This window comes from Curcuma longa, chromosome 5 (assembly GCF_044706935.1).
Source record: "Curcuma longa cultivar G26 ecotype Majalengka, Jawa Barat chromosome 5, ITB_CL_G26_1.1, whole genome shotgun sequence".
NCBI lineage: Eukaryota > Viridiplantae > Streptophyta > Magnoliopsida > Zingiberales > Zingiberaceae > Curcuma > Curcuma longa.
Genome location: NC_133865.1, coordinates 6506125 through 6529816, shown reverse-complemented (window position 1 = coordinate 6529816; position 23692 = coordinate 6506125). Strand labels below are relative to the sequence as shown.

Below are 23692 nucleotides of genomic sequence, written 5' to 3'. Positions count from 1 at the left end.
ATTCAACCAAGATAAAAGTTCTAATAACATCTTAAAACTTATTTAACATTCATAGTTATAACAATTATAAATTTCATAGCTGCTATAACGCATCTTCAATTCAAAATTTAAGTGAAAATTTTAAGGAAGAGATAACAATGAGAATAATATAATGAAAAATAGTTGAGTAATTGTATAGGAAGATAGAAGACATTTTTATATAAAAAAATAAAGTGGAATGTAAAAGATCACCCCTTTGATTCTTGTCTTTTTTTAGTTGGCATCAGGGGATCCAACTTACATCGACTAATTTTGGAGGCGACTAATTAATCCTATAGAAGTTTTTCACTAGCTGCTAGAGTAAATCGGAAAGCATTCATAACGGATGGTCCATCAATCTAACATTCTTAGATAATTCATCAAAGTTGAGATTTAATCCTTAGAGGTCGAGAAAACTAAGAAGGCGCTAAGCCACAATATGAGATACTACAAAGAACACATAAATTATGAAAGGGCAAAATGAAAAATTCTTTACTTATTATTAATTAATTATATTTTGATCCCTAACTTTGTAAAATTTTAATCCCACTTTGTGTGTGACCCACAAATTAAATAAAATTTAAAAATCAAGTCGGCAAAGATTGGACCCAATTATGTAATCGGTTGGGCGGTCTAGTTTAATTCGGTCCGACATGACATGGATCGTGCAGCTCGACTTGCAAACGGGTCCAGTTGGATGGAGCGACTCGAACTATGCATGTGAATAAGGCATGAAATTAGTTTAATAAACAGTTGATTTAAAAATGTATTTAGTGCAAATAATTGTGATTATTTTGAACCATTAGTGAGCGATCTAGGTGGTATCTAGTACAAATTGTGACAATTAATTTGATTCTTAATATTTTAATCCCAATTATTATTACAAAAATAGATGCTGACGTCACATTAATCCTGGTTTATCGGCGGCTTCCTCAGGAAGAGATTTTTAAAAAATATGTCTAATTTTAGAAAAGTAATAAAAAGTTGTGACTCATTGTAAAATAAACTTTATGGGGAAAGTCAAATTTAAAAATAAATAAATAAATAATAATAATAATTTTTAAAGTTGTTGAATCGTCATTGTTGTTTAAATATGTAGCTAGGATTCAACGAAGCCCTCACGGTTGCGGAACCACGGAGGAAGGAGGCTGTCCCCTGATCTCGCGGAGATCAGTAGCGGCTCGAGATCGAACGAGTGGGAATCGCTTTGGTAAGATGTCGAAATCTCTGGTTTCTTCATTCCTAATCTCATTCCATCGCTCTCGTCTCGATCGTATTATGCGGATCGGTTTTTCGTTCTGGCGCCGGAATGTGTTTTTCGAAGGGGACCAGATTACTTGTTGCCTTCTTCTTGTTCGTTCTGGGGGAATCGGTCTTTTGTTTAGTAGGTTTAGATCGAAGTCCGCGTTGGACACGGACTCGAGGATTCAAATACAGATCTTTTGGGGTATTTAGTACTTTTTTTTCTTGAATGCTATTGTTATTATCAGGAGGTAGATCCGAGGTGATGGCATCGCGTGGTGATCCTGAGATCGCCGGTTGCATCTGGTAAATACTGTTTGCGGCGAGAATGGAATAGATCTGTATATGAACTTGGGTTTTTTGGCCTAAAATTGCACTGCCACTTTCAGAGATTTAATTTTTGCTAGAGATTTTGAGTACACCCCCTTTTTTCCTTTTATGATCATGAATAAGTTCTCCCTTCAACAAAGCGGTCGGATGGTGGGGAGTAAATTTTGTCCACTGGAAGTGTTGGATAGTGAGGAGTAAACGTGAGGGAGATAGAAAATTATTGAAGTGGGTGCAATTGTGCATTTAAGAAAACAAATAGCTTAGACAAATTGAAGCGTTTGAAGGGAGGCAAAAACACATCAGATGAATCATATAAACACAAGATTTGCCCAAACGATCTAACAGAAAGAAAATCCATATAGGAAAATAAAATAGCTTAGTTTTGCAGCTGGCGTGAAGAATTGATTGGAGACAGATCAGTTCAGTTAGCACCTATCTAATCACAGAAAAGGAAAAAAAATAGAAGATAAGAAAGTATAGGTGAAGAATCAAATTTGTATTTGTCTGGCTGTAAATCATGTGTTTGCATATGGGATGGTTCAGTTTTTGACTTCAGTGGGTTCAGCTAAAACGATTTCTTTATGTTTAACACTATCATATCACATGTATGTGATCGTGTTTTCTGTGTTATTTCTCAGGAGCTCGCCGTAAGCACGGCCTCAAGCTGAACTGAGCTACTTCTTGACTTATCATGGGCTGTTGCACTTCTAAGCTCAGTGGCAAACGCGCAGTCGGATACGAGGACGACCCTGTGTTCCTGGCTTCTCTGACTAATTGTATTTCTTCCTCTTTCTTCTTTTTCAATTCAGTTGGTGTTCATGCTTCACGATATACCATGCATGCACGCTCTGAACTGTTGCTTGATATTTTGTCTGCCATAAGAAATACTAGTTTGGCGTTTTTCAGCAATTAAGGCGTCTATGTCAACAGCGTGCTTCTGTGATTGCCACCTACGTCGTCCCCTCTATTGTCTCTCTTAGCACCGAAGGATTCAACCATCAACAGAACGAGTAACAGTCATAGACTATAGGGCAAGATCAAGATGTCCCATCCAAGCTCATGCCTTACACAATAGGATCGGGTTCTAGTTTGACTCCCTGTTATTGCCGTCGGATCACTCCTGATTTTACACACCGCCGTCCTTCATTTTCCATCCTGACACACCCAACTCTATTTTTTTGTCATCGCTTGTGAGGTCCCACCCAACTTTTGATTTTTTTTTTTCAATCATCGTTTGTGATTAAAATTCAGATAGATCAGGCAGCAAATAGGTGGGCTCCATATTTGTCCAATCAACAAAAAACAAATTAGTAACATAAACTCTAGAGGAAGAAATACTTTGCGTTTTCACCAGGTGAGGTTTTTATTTTTAGTTAATTAATGAAAAAAAAAATCTTTTTGATGCATGATACTGTTTACTGTAAATTTGTGTGACATATCACTCCTATTGATTTCATTTTCTATTTGCGATTAAAATTTCACATGTTTCAATATTTTATAAGTATGTCCATAGCTGCTTGCTTGCTTCAGAAAAATGGATCGATAGTATTCTTTTGGCATCTTGACTGTTCAATATGCAAAGGAATTTACTAAATTCCGAAATATTATTTGACAGTCACCGTAAATGAGGTTTACGCACTTAATGAGCTATATAAAAAGTTGAGTTGCTTGATCATTGCGGATGGGCTAATCCACAAGGTATATGATTGGGCGTTTAACAGCTACATCACTCATGTGGTATCATGTGCTGTCTTAGTTGCTTCTTTTGTCACTTATTCTTAATTATGCCATTGAGCAGGAAGAATTCCAGCTTGCTTTGTTCAGGAACAGCAACAGGAGAAATTTTTTTGCAGACAGGGTCAGTTCGCTGTGTTTTTTTTTAATTTTTTATTTTAGCCTTGTTCATATATGCTATTGCTTGGGGCAACATAATAGTATGCCAATAATTTATTTCTAGGTGAATGATTATCTATTGGGCCATAGCTAAATTTCCTCTCTTTTTTTCATTATAATTCAAAAACATGCATTATCGTTTATCTTTACTTACAAACTTGTGAAATTTCTTCTCAAACATAAAAGCTATCCGTAGAATAATTCTGCTCAAGCTCATAGTGGCGTTTTATTTACAGGTATTTGACATGTTTGATATCAAACGAAATGGGGTTATCGAGTTTGGAGAGTTTGTTCAGTCGCTTAGCATCTTTCACCCAAGAGCTCCGGAATCAGAGAAGATTGAATGTAAATGCTTAAATATTATTAGTTACCTTCTTGTAGGCTCTGGCTGGCCTTAGAAGTGAAATAATTGGTTTACGTTATACAATAACCTCCAACAATGAATGGTTGGACAAGTCTTCAAATAATTGATTTAATGTTAACTTCTAATTCCGTTTGCTTGCTTCATTTTACTTGCAGTTGCATTTAAGTTGTATGATTTAAGGCGAACTGGCTTCATAGAGCGTGAGGAGGTGAGCATAAGAATTTTCTTTTTTCTATCTCTAGATTTCCTTGTTGCCATGAATTCTTCGAGGACTTATTTCATTTGAGAAAGAGCTAGCCTTTTGTTGTCTAAACTGATATAATGATATTTCACTGCCAACGTCTAGAACTATACTGGGGGTATTAAAAATCAATCCATATTGGATGCATATTCATCCTGCATCTTAGTTTTAGAATATATTTGATTGTGTTACGTTAATTTATGTTCTTGACAATTGTTGGTATCCAACAGAGAAAGACGGCTTACAGATTGTCATCTAACTTTTGCATATGTTCGTGTGGGTCTCTATTTTTCTTGAACATCTCTGAGTGATTGGAGTTGCACAACCTAGCCACTTTAAATCTGATATAAATTTGTTTATACTCATTGATGGACACTTAATTTGATGGAAAGAATCTCTTACAACATCTTGCTTTTTAGAGGCCTACCTGGAGGCAGTTCTCCACATTCTCTGCATTTGGTCTCATGCCCTGTTGAATAGGAGGGCTTTATACTTGTTATTTTGCATCTAAACATTTAGTAACTAATTCTCAGGGCATTAACTTCGTCGATAGTAATGCTTGTCTGTCAGATGTTGTTCAATATAGTAAAATTAAAAAGAAAATGGATGGATAACTTAATTTGACATTTTATGGTTAGTCTTATCTGGAGAAAATCATTTCCATTGGCTGATATGATGTGCAGTTGAAGGAGATGGTGCTGGCTATTCTCAATGAATCAGATCTGTCTCTTTCGGATGAACTTGTTGAAGAAATTGTCAATAAGGTGAGTATTACACCCCTGGATGGATCTTTACATAAATAATCAACTTCCAAAAAAAATTGTAGGATTTCCCAGAAGCAACAATGTTTCTATATTGATTAAAATTCTAGCATTTTATAGTTGACAGCCATACGTAAACAAATTAAATCCCTTAGCAACATCAGCATCAACAAGCTTTATTAAGCTCTTTGTTCCTCTCCTCACACCTTCAACATTCAAGTGTCCATCAGTTGAAGAGTAACCTTACAAATTAGTTTTTATATTCTCCTCTCTGCCAGCATTTTTTTTCTGTAATGCTCTGATTTACAAGCTATGGTTAATCGTACAAGGTCTTATAAAATTAAATAATGATATTAACTAATAATGTGTTGTACAAATCATAATCTAAGTAAAAGATAACGTTTTAGGTGTCACAATGAGATCCTAACATCGTAATATGCTCGTTCGCAACTAAGCTACCCTTTGCCGTTGTAGATTTCACTTGCCAAACCAAATTCTTATTTGTTGTCTTTTGAAGACTTTCAATCAGGCAGATACTAAAGGTGACGGGAAGATCGATCCAGATGAATGGAAGGATTTTGTCAGCCAAAATCCATCTTTGCTCAAGAACATGACTCTTCCTTATTTATCGTGAGTCCTAAACTGAATTTAATTCTTGCTCAGTCACTTCTGTCTGCTACATTTATTAATTCACTTCCATTGTAGCATTGTTACAAACGAAATCTTGGCAGACAGTATCGACGATCGCCACTCACATTTTGGTGCATATGGATTTTGTTTCATGCAGGGACCTAACGACCTCATTTCCTAGTTTTGTCATGCAAGCAGACCTGAGCGACACAGACGCCATGTGATATTATATAAACTATATATCATCACCCGTGTTCTTCTCCAGCTTATTGATGCATGCTTGCGGCGCCCTAATGAAGAAGGATTACGACCAGTAGTTGCTGAGAATTGCATATACGTAACATAAGAGAAGTAGCACCAGAATGGCAGGACCCGTACAAGTCTTAGTTAGCATATTTTGGACGGATATGCTGCTATTAATTATATGTTGTCGTCCTTTTGTTATTGTGAATATTGTGGAAGTAGTAGCAGAAAAGAATGATCGAGACGTGCGGTGTATATCATACTTAGTGAGGTAAACAAAATCTTATATTTAGATATGCTCGGTTGGTGGGGCGGCGGACGGTAGTGGTTGCACGTGTCCTTAAGGGGAGGGATGAGGACGTCTCCCTTTTAAATAAATGATGCACCTTTTCGATTGGGTAAAAATTGAAAGAACCTTTTAAATAAATGATGCACCTTTTATGTTAGTGTATTTTTTTTCTTCTAAGATTATCTTTACGATATTATGCTAATCCTTAGTAATTTATAGCTGTAATATAATTATAATAATTATTATAGTATAAATATTTTAATTCTGATCAATATTAAAAATATTTTATTTTAACAGGTATAACATATAATTATTACAATATAAATAATTTTAATCAATATTATATTATAATAATATTTTAACTCTTATTGATAGTAATAACACTGTAGTAAATTACATAATTATCAAAATATAAATATTTTATTTTTATCAATATTAATCAATACTAGTTAATGTTAATTAATATTATATTATAATAATTATAAATCACATTTTATTTTAGATTAATATCAACTAATCTTGTATTGTAGAAGTGACTTCATAATTTTTATAATTGTACAATTGTAGCTTTATAAAAATTATAACAATTACAATTGAATAATAGTTATCGGATGCTATAATTATGTAATAATATGATAATTATTATAATATAAAAAAATAAAAATATTTTTTTTATAAAATGTTACAGCACTAGAATGAAATATATTTTAATAATAAATGAAAAAAGAGATGCCTCTTGATTCCAACATCCAAATGCCACCTCGTACTATTTCACTTCTTCAACTAAGGTATATCTTATAGGTGAGGTCGGATCTTGATTTTTTTTTTTTAATCTAAATATTTAATTTTTATGATCCGATTAATTTTAAAGATGAACAACCTGATAGATAGATTACCAAATAAATTCAAAAAGCTCAAAGCTTCACATCCCAACTACCCAGCGTCACCATTAATTTGAGTACCGTGGATGTATGATGCACTTCTTGACCTTGACTGAGTCTTTGGCTTTTGTGAGTGAATTGGTGGCTTTTGTGACTGAGTCTTTGGCTTTTGTAAGGACCACAAGCCAACTGGAACTATAGGAAAGAACGTGCACTGAGTTTTAAATTAATTGTGGACTAATATTCAATGAGATCATCCAGCGACTAAAGCAGCAAGCAAATGAAAGTATTAAGAGAAGCTAAACCATGTAATCATCTGATATTTTAAAAAATGCATCATTTGCTGCATAAGCGCAAAATGTATATTTTATATCATACAAATTAAATAATGTAGTTATTTTGGGTCAGTAAATGCATATAGTTATTTTGCATTCATCAACCATAAGTTGCTTTAATGATAAGCAAATTAATCATAAAGTCTAATCCCTATAACTGTCATTATTAAAAAGAGTTTAAGTTTATCCCTCTCACCTGAAATAAGAGCCCCGAATGAAGAAAAAAAACACACTCTTGTTCTACATAGTATTGATAAATTTAACTAAAATTATATAACATTCAATAAATTTAATTAAATTATACAAAATACACATTTCAGAGAGCTAGCTAGTAAAACTATAAAATAAGGGAATTTCAATGGAAATTCTCATCATTTTTCCATTTCAGCAGGAAAATTTTTGATTTTTCCTAAAAATTGTTTTCATGTTATTTAAAAGAGAAAAATAAAAAACTAAACGTTTTAACAAACAAATGCACGATTAGAGGTTTGATCTAAAAGGGAGATCTGAATTTAAAAACCTAAAAGGAATGGTGCATGGAAGAGCCACACTAGTTGAATTGATGCACATTTTGAGAGAAACAAGCAAACATGAGGTATGACATGAATCAATCTAACACACAAGCAGTCAGGAGTATAAATTTACATAAGCATACAAAAGAAAACCAAAAGATCTCCCTCAAGATATTAAATGTATACATCATCAGCATTTCTAAAAAACTAATTGTTCAAAACTCGCGTCTAAAGATCACAAGTACTAGATTAACACACAAGGCTTAATGTTGGTGGGTTAATGAACAAGCAGTTACCTTACTGAGGACGTGCTTCTCATAAAGTGCAAGAATATCCTTCTTGTTGGGATTTCTCAGCTCCAACAGTTGTGCGCCAAATCCATGCTTTGTAAGCTCTTGCTTGAGTCTTCCGATGGTGAGCCTTTTATAATCCTCTTCAATCTCAGCCTGTTGATTTCCCTGACTCTGATTATGATCATCCTGCCCTCTAAAAATAGAACCACCATCTTCTGTGTGAGCATAGTAGAGTGGGCTTGTGCTACTTTTGGTTCGCTTTCTACTCTTTGCAACATCATCGACGTCCATATCATGCACTGACTCTGTGCCAATGTTATCGTCCACTCTTTGTCGCTTCCCTCGAACGCTCTTCAACTTGCTATCTAGTGCAGTTTCATTGAGCCGAACAGATGTCAACTCTTGCTGCATGGCATCTAGTTTCCCTTGAGTGGCTTGCAGCTGCAAGGATAAAGTCTCCGCTCTGTTGTTGGCCTCAGCATGAGCGGTTCGTTCGGTTGCCAGAAGACTCTCAAGAACTTGCACGGTGCTGGATCTCTGCTCATTGTTCTCACTCAGCATTTCCTCTATTTCCTTTTCACGCTCTTCAACTCTTTGCTCAAGTGATGCAACCTTTGAGACAGCATCAATTTCCAATTGCTTAACCTCCTCAATTTCATTTACCAGTCTATTTCTCTCTCTTTCCAAGTTCTCAACCTGCCTCTCCGCCTTCTCAATTATTGTCAATCTCTCCATTGCTAATCTCTGAGCTTCGCCCTTTTCTTTTTGGGCTGTTACAATTTCTGCACGAGCAGTATCAGCCAACTCAGTTGCCCTCTTTGCCTCCCTTTCAGCATCCTTGTACCTCTTATCTGCTTCATCAAATTTCTTGCATTCCGAAAGATATTTCTCCTGAAGGTGATCTTTTTCTTGTTCTAGAATTTTCGCCCGTCTCTCATGCGACTGAGCCACTGTTTTAACAGATTCTAAGCTTTCAATTAACTGTTTTATTTCATCTTTCAAAATCAAAGACTCTGATTCACGGCTTCTGCGTTCTTCATCCAAAACCTGCAATCAAGTAACATTTAGATGAAAACAACCATTTACAAATGTCAAAAAAAATTCGAAGCTCTTGAAACTGTAACTTACCTCCATCCTCAATTTCAAATCATTAGCCTGCTTCTCAAAATGTTCAACTTTTACAGTCAACATTCTGACTTCTTCATCCTGTTTCATCACCAAAAATTAGAATGAAAAAAATACACATGATATTAATTCATATTAGTGAGAGGGGCATGCACAAACAGACAGGTAAAAATTTACCTTGGCTGCTAGTTGTTCAGTAAATTCTGCTCTTAGAGTGTCTTCCCTGGATTGTGCCTTCTTATTAGTGCGTTCTTGTGCTACTGCTGCCCTCTCCAAGGAAGCCTTTGCATCTGCAATGGCTACATCATATTTCCGCTTCCACTCTGATGCCTCTTCCTGAGCAGATGCTGCCTGTTCACGGGCAGCAGCTAATCTTCCTTCAGCAGCACCTATCCTAGCTTCCAAAGATGAAACCTTAGCTTTAAGCTTTTCCTCCTCAGCTTTTTTCTCTGCATTTATCTCGTCGTATTTACTTTTCAAAATAGAGTATTCCCTTTTTGAAAGTTCCAGGTTATTTAGTAAATTTGAGTGTCGCTCCTCTAACTTGCTATATTTGCTCTGTAAATCAGCAATATGTCCAGTGTAATCATTTGAAATTTTTTCCTTGTCCCTGACAGCTTCTTCATAGCGTTTTAAATATTCAGATCTATGTTTTTCATTTGCCTCCAGTTGCTTGTTAAGCAAATTTAACTTGTCCTCACTCAAGCTACATTTAGACTTGAGTGAATTTCTTTCCAGTTCGACTTGATTTAATTGTCTTCTGAAAAGGTCGAGAATTGGACCCTCCAAACTGTAGAAGCAAATGAAAATAATAAGAATGGTTGTGTTGTGTGCTGATCAGGCTTTGGAACTTTGAATTGTATCTCAGTCTATGTTAGAGACTACTATAGTATAAGTATAGACTTGAAGGATCATCATACAAGTCAACAAAGAGTAAAATTTATCTGACAACCTGCAGCAATTGGTTTTATAATAATATGGAGCCATCCCACCATTTTGGAGCCTTTTGACTTTGCATCCTACTACTTTTTCACTTAATTGTAGAAGAGAAATACGAACCTTTGTTGAAGGAAGGAAACCAATTTTTTCCATTTGTCGGGACCATGAGCAGATGACTCAAAGCTGCCAATCAAACTGTCCAAGAGCTGCAGGAGTTCAAATATCCAAGAAAAAACATTATGCCCATGTTTCAGAACGGAAGTAATTAAAAAGAGAATTAGCTCAAGTGTGAAAAGCATTACACTAATGCCCATAATCACAATTGGGCTGAATCCAAACAACACATTAAGTACATGTGGAAATTGAAAAAAAATTCTTTTGTGAAGCATAATATTGTGAAAGTGGGGACGAAGATGTTGCTTAGGGAGAGGAATCATATGAGAGAAAAGTGTGATGTTGTATTTTGATCCTGTCATTCTTTTCCTATTATATTTTGCTAAAGTTCATCAGTTGATAACTTGATATGATTGTATGCATGGTATGACTCTTATGTTATCTTGATAAGATCGCATACTTAGTATGATTCTTATGTTTCATGTGTTATGTGCAGTCAATTTAAGTGTACTGTGATAGGTGCAGGTGTTGTGAATCTAGACCATTTGGGCTCGGCAAGCTTCAGGTTGATTGGAAGATGGTACCCTAGGGCTTAGAATACCTAATTTTATGGGACTTAAACAAAACCTTCAGCCATCTAAAATTTGAATTACTCACAATGCATAGAAGTGTGTTGGTGAGTGTTGGAAAGTCAGTAGGAGCTCCTGGATAGTGGATCAATAAGATTGTGATTTGTAGTAGTATTGAGAATTTTTTATACCTATTTTATTTTTCCATAATTATGGGATTCACTTTACTTAGAGATACTTTCTATTTCTTATTTCAGAACAATAACTTGTATTCATTCCTTCTAGAGTGATAGAATGATTAAATCAACTTTGCCCAAGATCCAATTCTTTTTACATGGAATCAGAGCCCAGAACAACCTAGCCATCATAACAAAAAGCAATGGCCAATTTTGCTTAAACCTACAGCACACTGTGATAAGATGAAGCATGTAAAGATTGACAGAAGAATATAAAGAAGGTTGAAAGAGGAATAAGGTTTGTCTTTCTACAGCAAGTCAAGAGGCGGATGTAGAGGTGTCAATGGGCTGGTAGTATTGTACACAACTGGCTTGCCTCGACCCAAAAATTGTCATGCCGCAGACCAAATCAGGCCATGCATGAACCATTCTGGTCTGATTTGGGTCAAGCTGAAACTACTAAAATCAGTAACATATTTTTAAAATCATTTATTAAATTTGATATTTTTATTAAATATTATTAAAAATATTTAATATTTATGATTATAATATTAATCTTAATTAAAAGAAAGCAACGGGCTAAACTTGGCCCGTAGACAGTGACCGGTCAAGCACAGCTCAACTCAGGCCCGCAACCCTCATTGAGCACAAACCCATATATAGTGGCATACTTAACACAGTCTGACACTGCCTGAATTGTGCATAATCAAGCTATGCACGACCCAAATCATGCCAGGTTGAGCTGAGCACAGCTCCGACGTCTCTGGCCAGGCTAAGTGCACCTAGAATATGTCCAGTCGAGCCATAGGCAGACCAGCCCATTTACACCTCTAGGCAGATGTGTTTACCAACAACAAGACTTGAATCACTCATCAGCAAGCTGAGATCAGTAGATATTTAGTCACCATCTTGAGGAGAGTGTTGGAAAGACAGTAGGAGAACCAGATCCCAAATTGACGGCATTGATTAATGGTGTTGTGATTTGTTGTTTTTAGAAGTTATATTTTACCTTTTGAATTCGCACAAATAGGATTTACCTGGAGTTTAAGGGTTTATTCTAGAACAGTCAGCTTGTACTTATTCCTTAAGTGATAGAATAATTAAATAAAAAATTACCCAAGATCCAAGACTTGTTCAGTATGTCAAATAAGCATAACTTATGCAGCAGTGGACCTCTGCTAGCGGTATAATACGATAAGGAACTAAGTTATATAAAAATGGAGAGAATCAAAATTTCTTAAAACTACAATTGATCACCAATTTTCCCAGATAGAAGTGAATGTTTTGTGTAGAAAACTCCTAAAGTTGGACGCCAACTATACCCCAAAGTGCTTAGATGGACCCATGAAGTAAATGTAGATCGATAAAAGAGAATATATTTCTAATATGGAGTCATAAACAATATATAAATTGACTTTTTAAAGAAATAAATATTCACTTAAATTGGTTTTCTAAAAGACATTGTGAAGAATGGATGAAAACCACCAAATTTGAGAACGACCACAGCTTATACAAACAGCATTATGTTTCTCTCAAAAGACATCATGACACAATACATCCAGCAGCAGGAGATTCAGTGCCAAAAGAGAAGTATACAAGATTAGATTTGCTGATAGATTATAACCAAGTACAGAAAATTCAAGAAAACAGAAAGAGTTTTAAGTCCTAATTCCCAACAGAATGACTAACAAGAAGACCACCTATGACAAAACAAGTGCAGGGATTTATGCCATTTTCTATTCAGCAATTAACATTTTGCCATCATGTGCATAGTAGCATCAATTATTGTATCACTATATGTTTCCAGAGGAGAGGTATAGCTTACCTGAATCACGCTATCAAGTTTTGCATCAGGAGCATGGCAAGCTGCTCGTAACTTTGCTTCCATGCTTTGGATTATTTTAGAGCATTGTATATCAGCCTCTAAAAGTGCGGTTCTTTTGTAGTCCTTCACAAACAATATAGTTAACCACGATTACATTTTAGCCTTGTTTATATAAACTAAATAGACTGCATGTCACATGCATCAATAAACATAATAAACTGATTTTGTAACAATATGATAGCAAAACATAAAAACCAACCAGCTATGGATTCCTCCGATTGTCAAATAGTGAAAATATTAAATTGCAGGACAAATTCAAAAATTTTCTAGTTGTGCAGCATGGTAGTCTCTTAAGATTGACCAGATCATAACAGTTAGACAGTGAAGCAGACAAAACTCCTAATATGGAGCTCCGAAGGGTAACAGGCTGCCTTAGCATTGTAAACACTAAGTTACATGTAAATGAAAATCACTTAAGAAGAAAAACTAAATACGTAAAAGCATAGTGATTCCAATTCATCATTGTTATCTAATAATTTTTCTATTTAATTAGGTTTTCCATAAAAACAACATTTATAAGTATTCTTGATCATCAAACTGCACTTCCTTTATCTATGCCATTTATAAGGAGGTTTCACTCCTCAAAATAACATCTAAAGGATTTTTTTTATCATCAGACTGCACTTCTTTTGCACTATTTAGCAAACAAGATTTTTAATTATGCTATGGAGAAAGCTGGACATCCAAATTTAACCTATGATCCATGTCATGTGATTTTATACAGGTGTTTGGATATTTTAACATTTCAAAAACCACAATTCCTTGTCAGTTTATGGTTTATATGAAATGTTACAATTTAAAAGGCATGATTCTCATCCCGACTAGAATCATGATCAAAAGCTCCAAACTGAATACTTAGAGATATTAAGTCTTTGTTAAAAAATTATTCAGTTAAAAGCAAATTTGTCTTATGGTAATTACCTTTGATCAGCACAGAGTTGTCTAAGCAGCAATAAAGGCCACTTAGAATCAAAGGAGAAAAAAACAATGCAGGGGAAAATGGGACAGGAGAGGAAACTTTTCCCTTCATATATCTTTTCAAAAGACCAGCATGAATTTGTTACATCTACACGATAACGTGTCGCCAAAAGTTAATTACGCGCGACAAGAGTAGAAATTCATGTAAATCAGCTGATCAAAAAATTCAGCCTATTTATGCATTTCACCTACTTGAACCTTAAAAATCAAGCCCATATAAATTGGAGCAAGAGCAGGACTAGCAAAAATCTCTTATAACAAATATAGATATAAGATTGAATATATATTGTTAAATAGCAAAGTTTGCTGCCTACTTCCTGATGAAAAATTTTCTGCATGTAGATGGCACAGGTAGTTACCTTAAAAGCTTCCCTGAAGAAAGTGTGGAGTCGTTTCTCATAGTTTTGACGAGCTAATCCATTGCCAACAGCACAGGAGCTGAATACATCAAGAGCTTTGTCAACAGCAACTTGGTGTGCTTCTCTTAGGATAGCCTACAAGTACTTGAAGTTAGTGCAACTAGAACAACTAGTAGTGTTAACAACATATAAGATATGAAAAGTGTAGATTTAAACCTCATCTGGTGGTTTTGAGCGATCAAAAGTGGCCATGTAAGTCTCAGCAGCATGATCATAAGCCTTACGGCATTCTGCTTCTTCAACACTCTGCATGTGAAATATAGGAGAAAATTTGAAATCATTATTCAAAGAAGCAAATAATGAGTCATGAAAGTCTGTTTTATATTAGTACAAGTCAAACCACCCTCTTGCCAATCTACCAAGAGATGCTACTACTTCCAGGTCACAAAAAGGGAACCTGAATAAAAGTAATTATAAGCAAATGATGTTTTATCTTCTTAATCTTTCCTAGATCCTCCAGAGTTGGTTCGCATACACTACATAATTTCATGTCAACTAAGCTCATTTATATAGCAATCAATCCAATATGTTAGCTCCAAAATGAATCAGAAAGCAATCTAGAATTCAGCTTAATGAATTGAATTTTTATCACCCAACTTCAGTTCTGTTTATACGGATCTAAAAGCCCTACTACGAGTAATTGAATTATCTATATGTTAAATTTATAGCAAGAAACAAAATGGTAACTAGAAGTCTGGTTCTTTAATCTCCAATGAGAATTGAAGCGTCCCAGACCTAGCATGAAAACAAAAAACCCACAAGCAATCAAATTACTTAAATTGGGTAAGGGCAGACATTTGCAATGAAGTTAATAGTATCTTTAGAAACGGCATGACATTGATCAAGAAAAAAATAACGGTGACTATTATTTGTTGCTTAACAACAGAATGCATAGCCAAGAAAATCAGTTTCACATAATAAGTAGACTAATGAACAATAATGAAAGCAAATGACAGTGAGGAGTTCAAAAGGAAATTCGCTAGAACTGTTAACAAGACCTATCTAAAGTTCTAAAGAATAACCTGCCATGAAGAAGATATTGTCGGAACAGCACCACTGTTGATGGCTTCCAAGAATGACTGTGTTATACCAGCAAGAATGGGGCCTGTCATTACAGTTGCCCCAACTTGTTTAGGTCTTGTTCGCTCAAAAATGAACTTGATCAATGCATCCAAGCCAGATCTAAATTCTGGTCTTAATCTATCTAACTGCAAGAGAGAAAGACAATGTTACAATTCAAAATAGATTGTAAGAATTAGATATCTAAAAAAGATTACTCACAGGGATCTGATCAAGACGTCGCAAATCGTTTTCATTGTTCAGTGGCCGCACAAGTGTAAAACATTCCCTATCTGGGAATAGTGAACGAATCGATTCTCGAATCTGTTTGAAATGTTGAGTTGCACATATTAATATATGAAACCATTTGACATGAGTTAATTTGCTAAATAGCATGTACGATCTGTACCACAAACCTCATTTCTAGACAATAAATCTCTACCTCCATCTTGCATAGGCCTCAAAGCTATTTCTAGGTAGTCACGTGGGGTGATCTTTCGGTTATCCTCTACTAAATCTAAATAAAAGTCCTGCAAAAATTGTTCGTGATCAATTAGCAGATCATATAACCACAAAAGATGGTTAGAGATTTAGGAGAATATAATAGAAGCAGCAAAAAGAGAGAATGGTTGATTAAGAAGAGAAGATATTATCACCCTCAACAACCACACAAATACTGGAGAAAATTGTCCAAGCTCAGACACAGAAGCCTTTCCACCAGAGGCTTTGACTCTAATGTGTTTGGTCATTTCAGTGACAAGAGATAGGCGATCAAGTGCAGCTTCATCAATACCACCCATCTGAAGAAACCATAACAGAAACAAGGTTATAAAAGATCAATGTTTACTAAAAGCAGAGAGCATTGCGGTAGCAAGTTACCATATCGCTGGAAATGTTAGGTGTTGCTCCAATGAAGCAAGATCTTCATTGTGACAAATCATAAAATACAAAATAAACCTCCTTCACTTCATGTAGAAGTAAAGTTCTTGAACTAAAAGTATAGTCAGAAAACTAGTGGTAAATTAGTAACTACACTAGCTATGACTGACGATGGCCATGTCCAGTTGACAATAAAACAAGATTGGATATGTTAATGTTCTAACTCTTGTTAGTAAAGTTTGGCAGTCAGCTATTTTTCATCATTAAAGTACTAATTAGTAAGAAGATTGAAATGATTGAAAATCGAAATATAAAGTAGTTGCATCATGCCAAGCTTAGAATCAATGAATAACTGATTAGATAGAAACATGAAGTAGTTATCCAAACAGTCATTCATGGACTATAGCCATGAATTCTAACCCTCTCCATATCTGTTGAAATCATTCATTAATTACTCAGGAGCAGAAAGTACATCAAAATCTCATATATAAGCTGGTAACCTCAAACAACATCTATCTTTAGGGACCCAAGCCTCATATTCCACTCACTTGAACAACCAACATCTCTTTCCCCATAGTAATGATTTCTAAGTTATGAAGATCTTCCTACTCAGTACTCATTAGGCTTTGATCACATAAGTCAATAGCTCGGGAATGAAGGGAGCAATCTCGTACTAAATAGAGTAAAGGGTCCCCTCTGCGAGGCCTAGACCATGAAGTTGGTAAAAGTTTTAGCTACAGGGAATTCTCTTCGGCCAACCCAAGCTCCAACAAGAAGGTCTGACTTTGATCCATCAACATAGAATAAACAAGTAAACCCAAGGCAAGGAGGTCGAAAGTTCAATTCTTGCCCCTACCTGCAAAGGAGCTTGTGCAGATGACAAAACCATCGCTTGCGTATGCGAGCAAAGATTTAATAGAGCTTGCATGAAGCTCTTGCTTGTTGCCCTTTCCTTTCTCATTTTTTATTATTTATTTGATTTTTGTCACATTTAAGTTTTGGAAGTATTTAAAGAACTCCTTTCCAAATTTTTAGAATACAATCTCCAATGTCAATTAGAGAATTGACTTTCGGAGTGCACAATGCTTTGGTTAGAGATGCGAGAGCAGACCAGCGATTTTAGTCTTTTATTATTTTTATTGAGTTAGAGTTTTGAGGGTATTTTCGTCTTTGCAATGTTAGGGTCTTGAATCTATTTAAACACATGTTTGGTTGTTTTAGGGTTTATAGTTTTTGATCAATAAGAATTTGCGGCTACACCATTTCTTCCCAAACATTAAATTTAGTTGTTAATCTCTTGGTAGTCTATCGAATCAACGGGCTTTAGACAATTATTCTTGATATTCATGAGAGAATCAAAAAATTCAATAGTTATCCGTTGCATCAGTTGGTACAAATAATGCAAGAATAGAAGAGCAATTTTATTTATTTTTTATTGTTTTTGTCGAGTTAGGTTTTGAAGGTATTTTCGTCTTTGCAATGTTAGTCTTAAATCTATTTAAACACATGTTTGGTTGTTTAAGATTTTTAGTTTTTGATCAATACGTTGAGTTTGGTTGCCTATCTCTTGGTATTCTATCGAATCAACAAGATTCAAAAGATTGTTTTTGGCATTCGTGTTTGAATCAACGAAATCAATAATTATCCGCTGCATCATTATTTCCGATATTCTTGCGTGAATCAACAGGATCAATAGTTATCCGCTGCATCAAATGGTATCAGAGCGAGGTTAATCTTGTGGAGTTAACCGCCATCTCCTTCTTCGGGAACGACTAGTTTTGCTTTCCAATTTTCGGATATTTTGCTGAATCAACAGATTGTAGAAGATTGTTTCCAGTATTCGTGCGCAAATCAACGGATTCAATAACTTTCCACTGCATTACACCGAGAAGACAACACTTCTGATGATGATATGACCAACAATTTGAGGGCGAATTTTCTCCACTATGCGAAGAATGATACGAGAACAGAAGAGCAATTTTAATCTTTTTATTATTTTTGTCGAGTTAGGGTTTTAAGGGTATTTTTGTCTTTGCAAGGTTAAGGTCACATGTTTGGTTGTTTTAAGGCTTTTAATTTTTTATCAATAATATTTGCGGCCACGCCGTTTCTTCCCAAATGTCAAATTTGATTGTCTATCTCCTGATATTCTATCGAATCAACAGAGTTTAGAAGATTGTTTTCGATATTTATGTTCGAATCAACGGAATCAATACTTATCTGCTGCATCATTATTTCTAGTATTTGTACGCAAATCAACAAGATTAATAGTTATCCGCTGCATCACTATGTCTCCTAAGGAAGGAAATGTGGTTAGAGAAACTATGTGTAGAACTCACCTTTCCCTTCGTTTTACATGTGTTTCCTTAAAAGACTACAAAGGAAGGGAAAGAAACTACATGGAAAATACTTCCCCAGTTTTTGATCAAAACTGCTTTCGCCTAAAGTGAGCCAAAAGAACCAATTTAGGCACCTGAATGACTATGAAAAAAATCAAAATTTTTAACTCATCTTACTTTTTATTGTTTTTATATTTTTGAACAATCAATTTCATCGGCTATAGAATTCCCTATTTCTTCCCACCCCACCCAGGAAACAAAAAAGGAAAAAGTGAAAATCACGATTAATTACCTTATCTTGTTCCTATTAACTTATTTCCTACGCTCACTTCTCTCTCCCGCACGTTTCTTTCCTGCTAAGAAACTGAGCTTAGGCATAAGTTCATCAAACATTATATTTCACTCCTAAAGTATTTTGCCAATCTAAAGCACTTTAAGAAAGCATTCCCAAACCCAACTCAAAAGGTCTAGTCTCTCATCATATATTTAGTCAATATGTATCATGTAGAAGTCCTATATATATATATATATATATATATATATTTTTCTTTTAGAATATACTTTTTTTATCACATTCGATCCTATAATACACAAATAAAAAAATAAACTTAAAATAAAGTTTTCAAATGCATGCTCTAGAAATTGCCTTGAAGGATCAATAATCACAGCCTAGAACATGATTCATACCTGGTTGTAGATAAACATGCTTGACAACAAAACAGCTAAAGAAAATATCTTCGTACTATATGTTCCCTGCCAAAGATAAAGATAGTCAGTTATCAAAAGATAATATTAGCACATATAACAAAGAACAAGTATATAGTTGAAAGAAAAGTATGTGACATGCCGCTAAAATACTTTCCAAGTTGTTGTCTTAAATTAACTATTCCTACATGAAGTAAAGTATGATTACACCATTAAAAAGTTGTATCAGCAAAGTACTATTTACCACATAGGGAAGTGGATATGATCCACTAAACCATTTTAAACTCGATCCAATCACAGTTTTTGTCCAAGTGCATAAGATCCAAGTCATCTCGTAGGTCAGTAATAGGGCAAATGATTTTCAAGTGCAGAAGAGTGGAAAAAAATAGAATTATCCTGATTTTCCTCATGGGCATGTTGTGTGTGCCATCAGTTATATCCTGACTATAATGTGTTAGTCGCTAGAATAAACAAAATCTAGAAAATCTGACCAACAACAAGCATTATGAAGAAATCAATTGTAGGAGAGGCAATCTAACCGATTGATCATATGCATCAATTCCTTCAGTATCCAGTAGCAGAAGGTTGTATTCGCTTCCATCAAGAGCAGTTCGCTTTAATGGTGCACTCCACATCCATAGCCCCTTAGTGCAAGGTCGATGGGTGGAAGCTACTTGAAACCCACTGCTCCTTCCCAAAAGCTACCAACAAAGAAATATATTAGGTGTTTGAAACTTCAAGTTTAGACCCAAATTTAATGTAAAAGAATAACCCAGAAATAAAGCATAAAGAACAAAAAAAGGAATTTTTTTAACTCAAAATCATAAAAGAAAAACCAAAGAATGGAGCGTCCATATCAATTAATTAGTTACTGTGCATTGCCTAACAATTGATTACAAAAATACATGTAATTGAATAGATGAATCAAAATATGTGGATTCCATATATGATGGTGAATGTCCATAACATGGGTAGTAACAACTACACTCTTTTATATAACATAAAGAATTTGAGAACTGATGATGCTCATTTAACAACACAATGTTGACGCAAATCTCATTTGTCGAAATGAGAAAATGATATAACCCATCTCTCTTTGTTGCAACAGTTAAACACACTACTCTGATTCAGTAAATAACTTATGAACTGGACAAGAGTTTGGGCTTTTTTCTTGCTGTTATTACTGTTACCTTTGAAGAATGTTGCTTCCAACATCGTAAAGGTTCAGTTTCAAGTGGGATAACTTTTTCTCTTCACATTCTTCCATTTGAAATTATTACTTAGTGCATGCTCAAGTATGTACTAGAAGTACAGAATGTTGCCTTTTATGTCATATTTACTTTTTAACCAAATATTTATCATTGCACCACAAGCCCAGGATGGCCTAGTTCAGTCCATGTTGGCCGGACCCAGACTGAGTTGAACTGTGTTCGGCTGGGCATGGCCTAGGTCAATCCAAGCTCCAACCAGCATGTACATGAGCCTGCCCAGCTTATCCAACCAAACGGACCAAAGATATATTAATAAAAAAATTATAAAATTAAATTTATAATAAAAATACAATAAATCATGACACAAGCTTAGAATTCTAACTTTTCCTATGCGGTAAATGAGTGATGGCTCAAGTGTCGCCAAGGAGGCCTTCTTCACCTTCCACTTAAGTTGTGCAGTTAAGGCCCAAAGCAAATCCCAATAAAATTTCACAGGAATATTCCAATTTTTTTAAAATAATTTAGTAAACTTTTAAATTATTTTTAAAATTTGTAGCAAAAGAGTTTTTTTCCTAAAATTTATAATATATATAATGGGTCGTTTTAGCCCATGGACCATGCTCAGCCTGGTCTCTCATCGTGCTCGACACAAGCCCAATTTTGTGTAGTGATAAACACAGCCCGCCAACTAAGAAATCTGCACCCAGCACCCACAACATGCCTAGGCCTACCTAGTCATACTGAAGCATAGCCTTATTGACACATCTACATGTAACCATATCACTCCAAACCCACTTATTCTTTTGAATAGCATTTAGGACATATTTGCTTCATCTACATCCTTCAAGTCATAATTCATATAAAAAAACACTATGCCAATATCACTCAGATGTATCCTGAAAAGGACAGTCCAAATGCATGAGACACAAATACTCCACCAATGCGATATTGGGAAGGTAAATAGCATGACCTCATCCTTGCTTAACAAAGAGGTTGTTTATGGCACCAGCTTTAGTCACAAAGCTTAAACTGGAACAAGCTTAACATTGCACCAACGCTTGTTGTCCTGCCCATGCATCTTCAACTATCACATAAGCACCATGTCCTTTATTTTAATTTTTCTAATCAATCCACAATATTCATAAAGACCAACCATAGTCATCAAAACAATTACGTTTCGAGTTCATCAATTACTTGTCAACTCACATCCCTGGACAATCAAATTTGAAATAAATTGATATGAGAACAACTTATATAAAATACACAGTTGGTCTCATGAAAAAGTTTTCTAGTTAATCGATCACTTTTTTTTATTCTATATGAACCAGTCTCTGTAGGGAATATTTCCAAAGGCCAATTTCTAATCGGTCAATTTGCACTTTTACCAACAACTAAAACTCAATGATCATCCAAAGATCCTTCAATATCCTACATAACCACCTTTAGGCTATTGGAACACAAATCCCACTAAATGACATGGACATTGGTTAGGATCACCAAAAAAAATCCCTCCTTCCTGGTGATAACTTGATTTGCATTGAAGAACTTTGATGTTCTTTTGAAACTCTTTCTTAAAAACCAAAATTTAATACAAAAAGACACATTGGGTAGGTCAAAGTCACTAAACATCCAAGCTCTAACCCACCTTAATTGAACACTCTTATCTCTTAATCAGCTATAGGTCCATCCGTATCGGATGATAAGGAATTAAGATGTCTTCTGTGCATGGAACTCGGGGAACATTGTGACATCATCAGCCCTTCAATGGGTATTTCGATTTTTCCTAAAAGCCCTAGTTTGAATATGGGAAATCTTCTCAGTTGTTCGACGAGCATCAACAAACATAATTCAGACATGTAATTGGAAATCTAAACCCCAAACAAAAAAAAAATACATACAGAAAGCACAAACTCCTCTCAAGGATTCATCAAGGCCAACAAGGAGCGAGAGGTAACGGGAGGGAAATAGAGAGCACCTGATTGAGGATGAAGCTCTTTCCCTGCCGGGAGCGGCCGCAGACGGAAACAACGCCGATAGGTCCCTTGACCAGGTGGAGGGCCGCAATGGCTTCAGGATCCATCTGGAACTTCCCCTGATCATCGCAGTACACGAGGCGGAGGGGCCGGGCGGGGCCAAGCGGCGCAGCAGCGGAACGACTCGATTTAGGGTTGGAGTCTGAACTGGACGCTCCCTTCTCCTTCTCACCCTTCTCCTTCGACGACGATGTCAGAGGGGTGGAGGCGGCCTTGCCGTTGAACAACCGCATCATCTTTGCTTCGCTCGCTACCACTCTCCGTTTCTCGCTTGCCGAGGAAGGCAAGACGAAGGAGGACGAAGAGCGATCGAGCAGAAATTCCGTCGAGTTTCAAAAACAAAAGACCGATATGATGTTACATTGCCTTTTTCACACCGTTGCGTTCTTTTAACGCTCGCTTTCTGATGTAGCGGTGGCCGATATGGTGTTACATTGCCTTTTTCACACCGTTGCGTTCTTTTAACGCTCTTTTTCTGATGTAGCGGTGGCTTTGCCAGGCTGCGAGGCGGCATCTTTCGTCTCTCCTGGTTCTAATGTTATATACCGGTGTGCCGGTTTCACATAACGGTGCCACGTTGTCTAATGATTTTTTAGATTAATTTTTATTCCATAAAATTGTTTATTAATCATTAAAATAAATTAAAAAACATCATAATTTAGACTCAATCGGTAAATGCTTAGGCTACGTTTGGTAGGTTGTAATGTAATCAAGTTTGTAATGTAATATAATGTAATCAAGATTACATTACTATGTTTGATTGAAGGAATACATGTAATTTTTGATTACAAGGATGATGATTATGTTCAGTAAAAAATATAATTTTTATTATTATAAAATACTAATAATACCCTTCTTCCCTAACCCTGAGTGGGAGCCTCGTTGGCCTTAGGGGACAAATGCCGGAGATGGAAAAAAGGGGTTGCACTGGATTGCCCTCGAACGAAGACGTCGAAAATCACTTAAGACTTCGGGGAATAGAGCCATTGAACTCGTTATGAGAGACATTGAAGTTCTCGAGGGAGGCGATGCTGATACTGGGAAGATTGCTAGAGAGGCGGTTATTTTCGTGGAAGAGCCCCGTGAGCCTGGTGAGGTTATTGACGGCGAACGGGACTGTACCGGTAAGATTGTTGTTGGAGAGGTCAAGATGGAAAAGAAGCGTAAGTCGGGCTAAGCCCGGTGGGATGCCGTCGGAGAAGATATTCCCTTGGAGGAATAGGCTGCGG

At 35.7% G+C, this 23692-nt stretch overlaps 2 protein-coding genes across 3 annotated transcripts; one reads left to right on the top strand and one right to left on the bottom strand.

Moving 5' to 3' along the window:
- Positions 1-1126: 1126 nt before the first annotated feature.
- LOC141828990 (calcineurin B-like protein 4) lies at positions 1127-6144 on the top strand. 2 transcript variants are annotated; one of them, XM_074716390.1, is made up of 10 exons: positions 1152-1228; positions 1509-1566; positions 2229-2366; positions 3206-3288; positions 3389-3448; positions 3720-3828; positions 4003-4055; positions 4772-4852; positions 5367-5479; positions 5637-6144. In XM_074716390.1, exons 3-10 carry the CDS (start codon positions 2282-2284, stop codon positions 5701-5703), a joined length of 651 nt encoding a protein of 216 aa, XP_074572491.1. In that variant the 5' UTR covers positions 1152-1228; positions 1509-1566; positions 2229-2281; the 3' UTR covers positions 5704-6144. The 2 variants fall into 2 exon arrangements, with proteins under 2 accessions (XP_074572490.1, XP_074572491.1); XM_074716389.1 differs by lacking the exon at positions 1509-1566 and having other exon boundaries at positions 1127-1228.
- A 1737-nt stretch (positions 6145-7881) lies between these two features.
- Positions 7882-22783, bottom strand: LOC141829417 (uncharacterized). The gene is made up of 14 exons (XM_074716877.1): positions 22406-22783; positions 19759-19920; positions 19202-19267; positions 15953-16096; positions 15713-15826; positions 15519-15620; positions 15260-15445; positions 14394-14483; positions 14178-14312; positions 12781-12903; positions 10217-10302; positions 9335-9947; positions 9161-9238; positions 7882-9079 (listed from the first exon to the last, which is right to left on the bottom strand). The coding sequence occupies exons 1-14, from the start codon at positions 22697-22699 to the stop codon at positions 8003-8005; spliced, it is 3270 nt and encodes a 1089-aa protein (XP_074572978.1). The 5' UTR covers positions 22700-22783; the 3' UTR covers positions 7882-8002.
- Between the last annotated feature and the right edge of the window lie 909 nt (positions 22784-23692).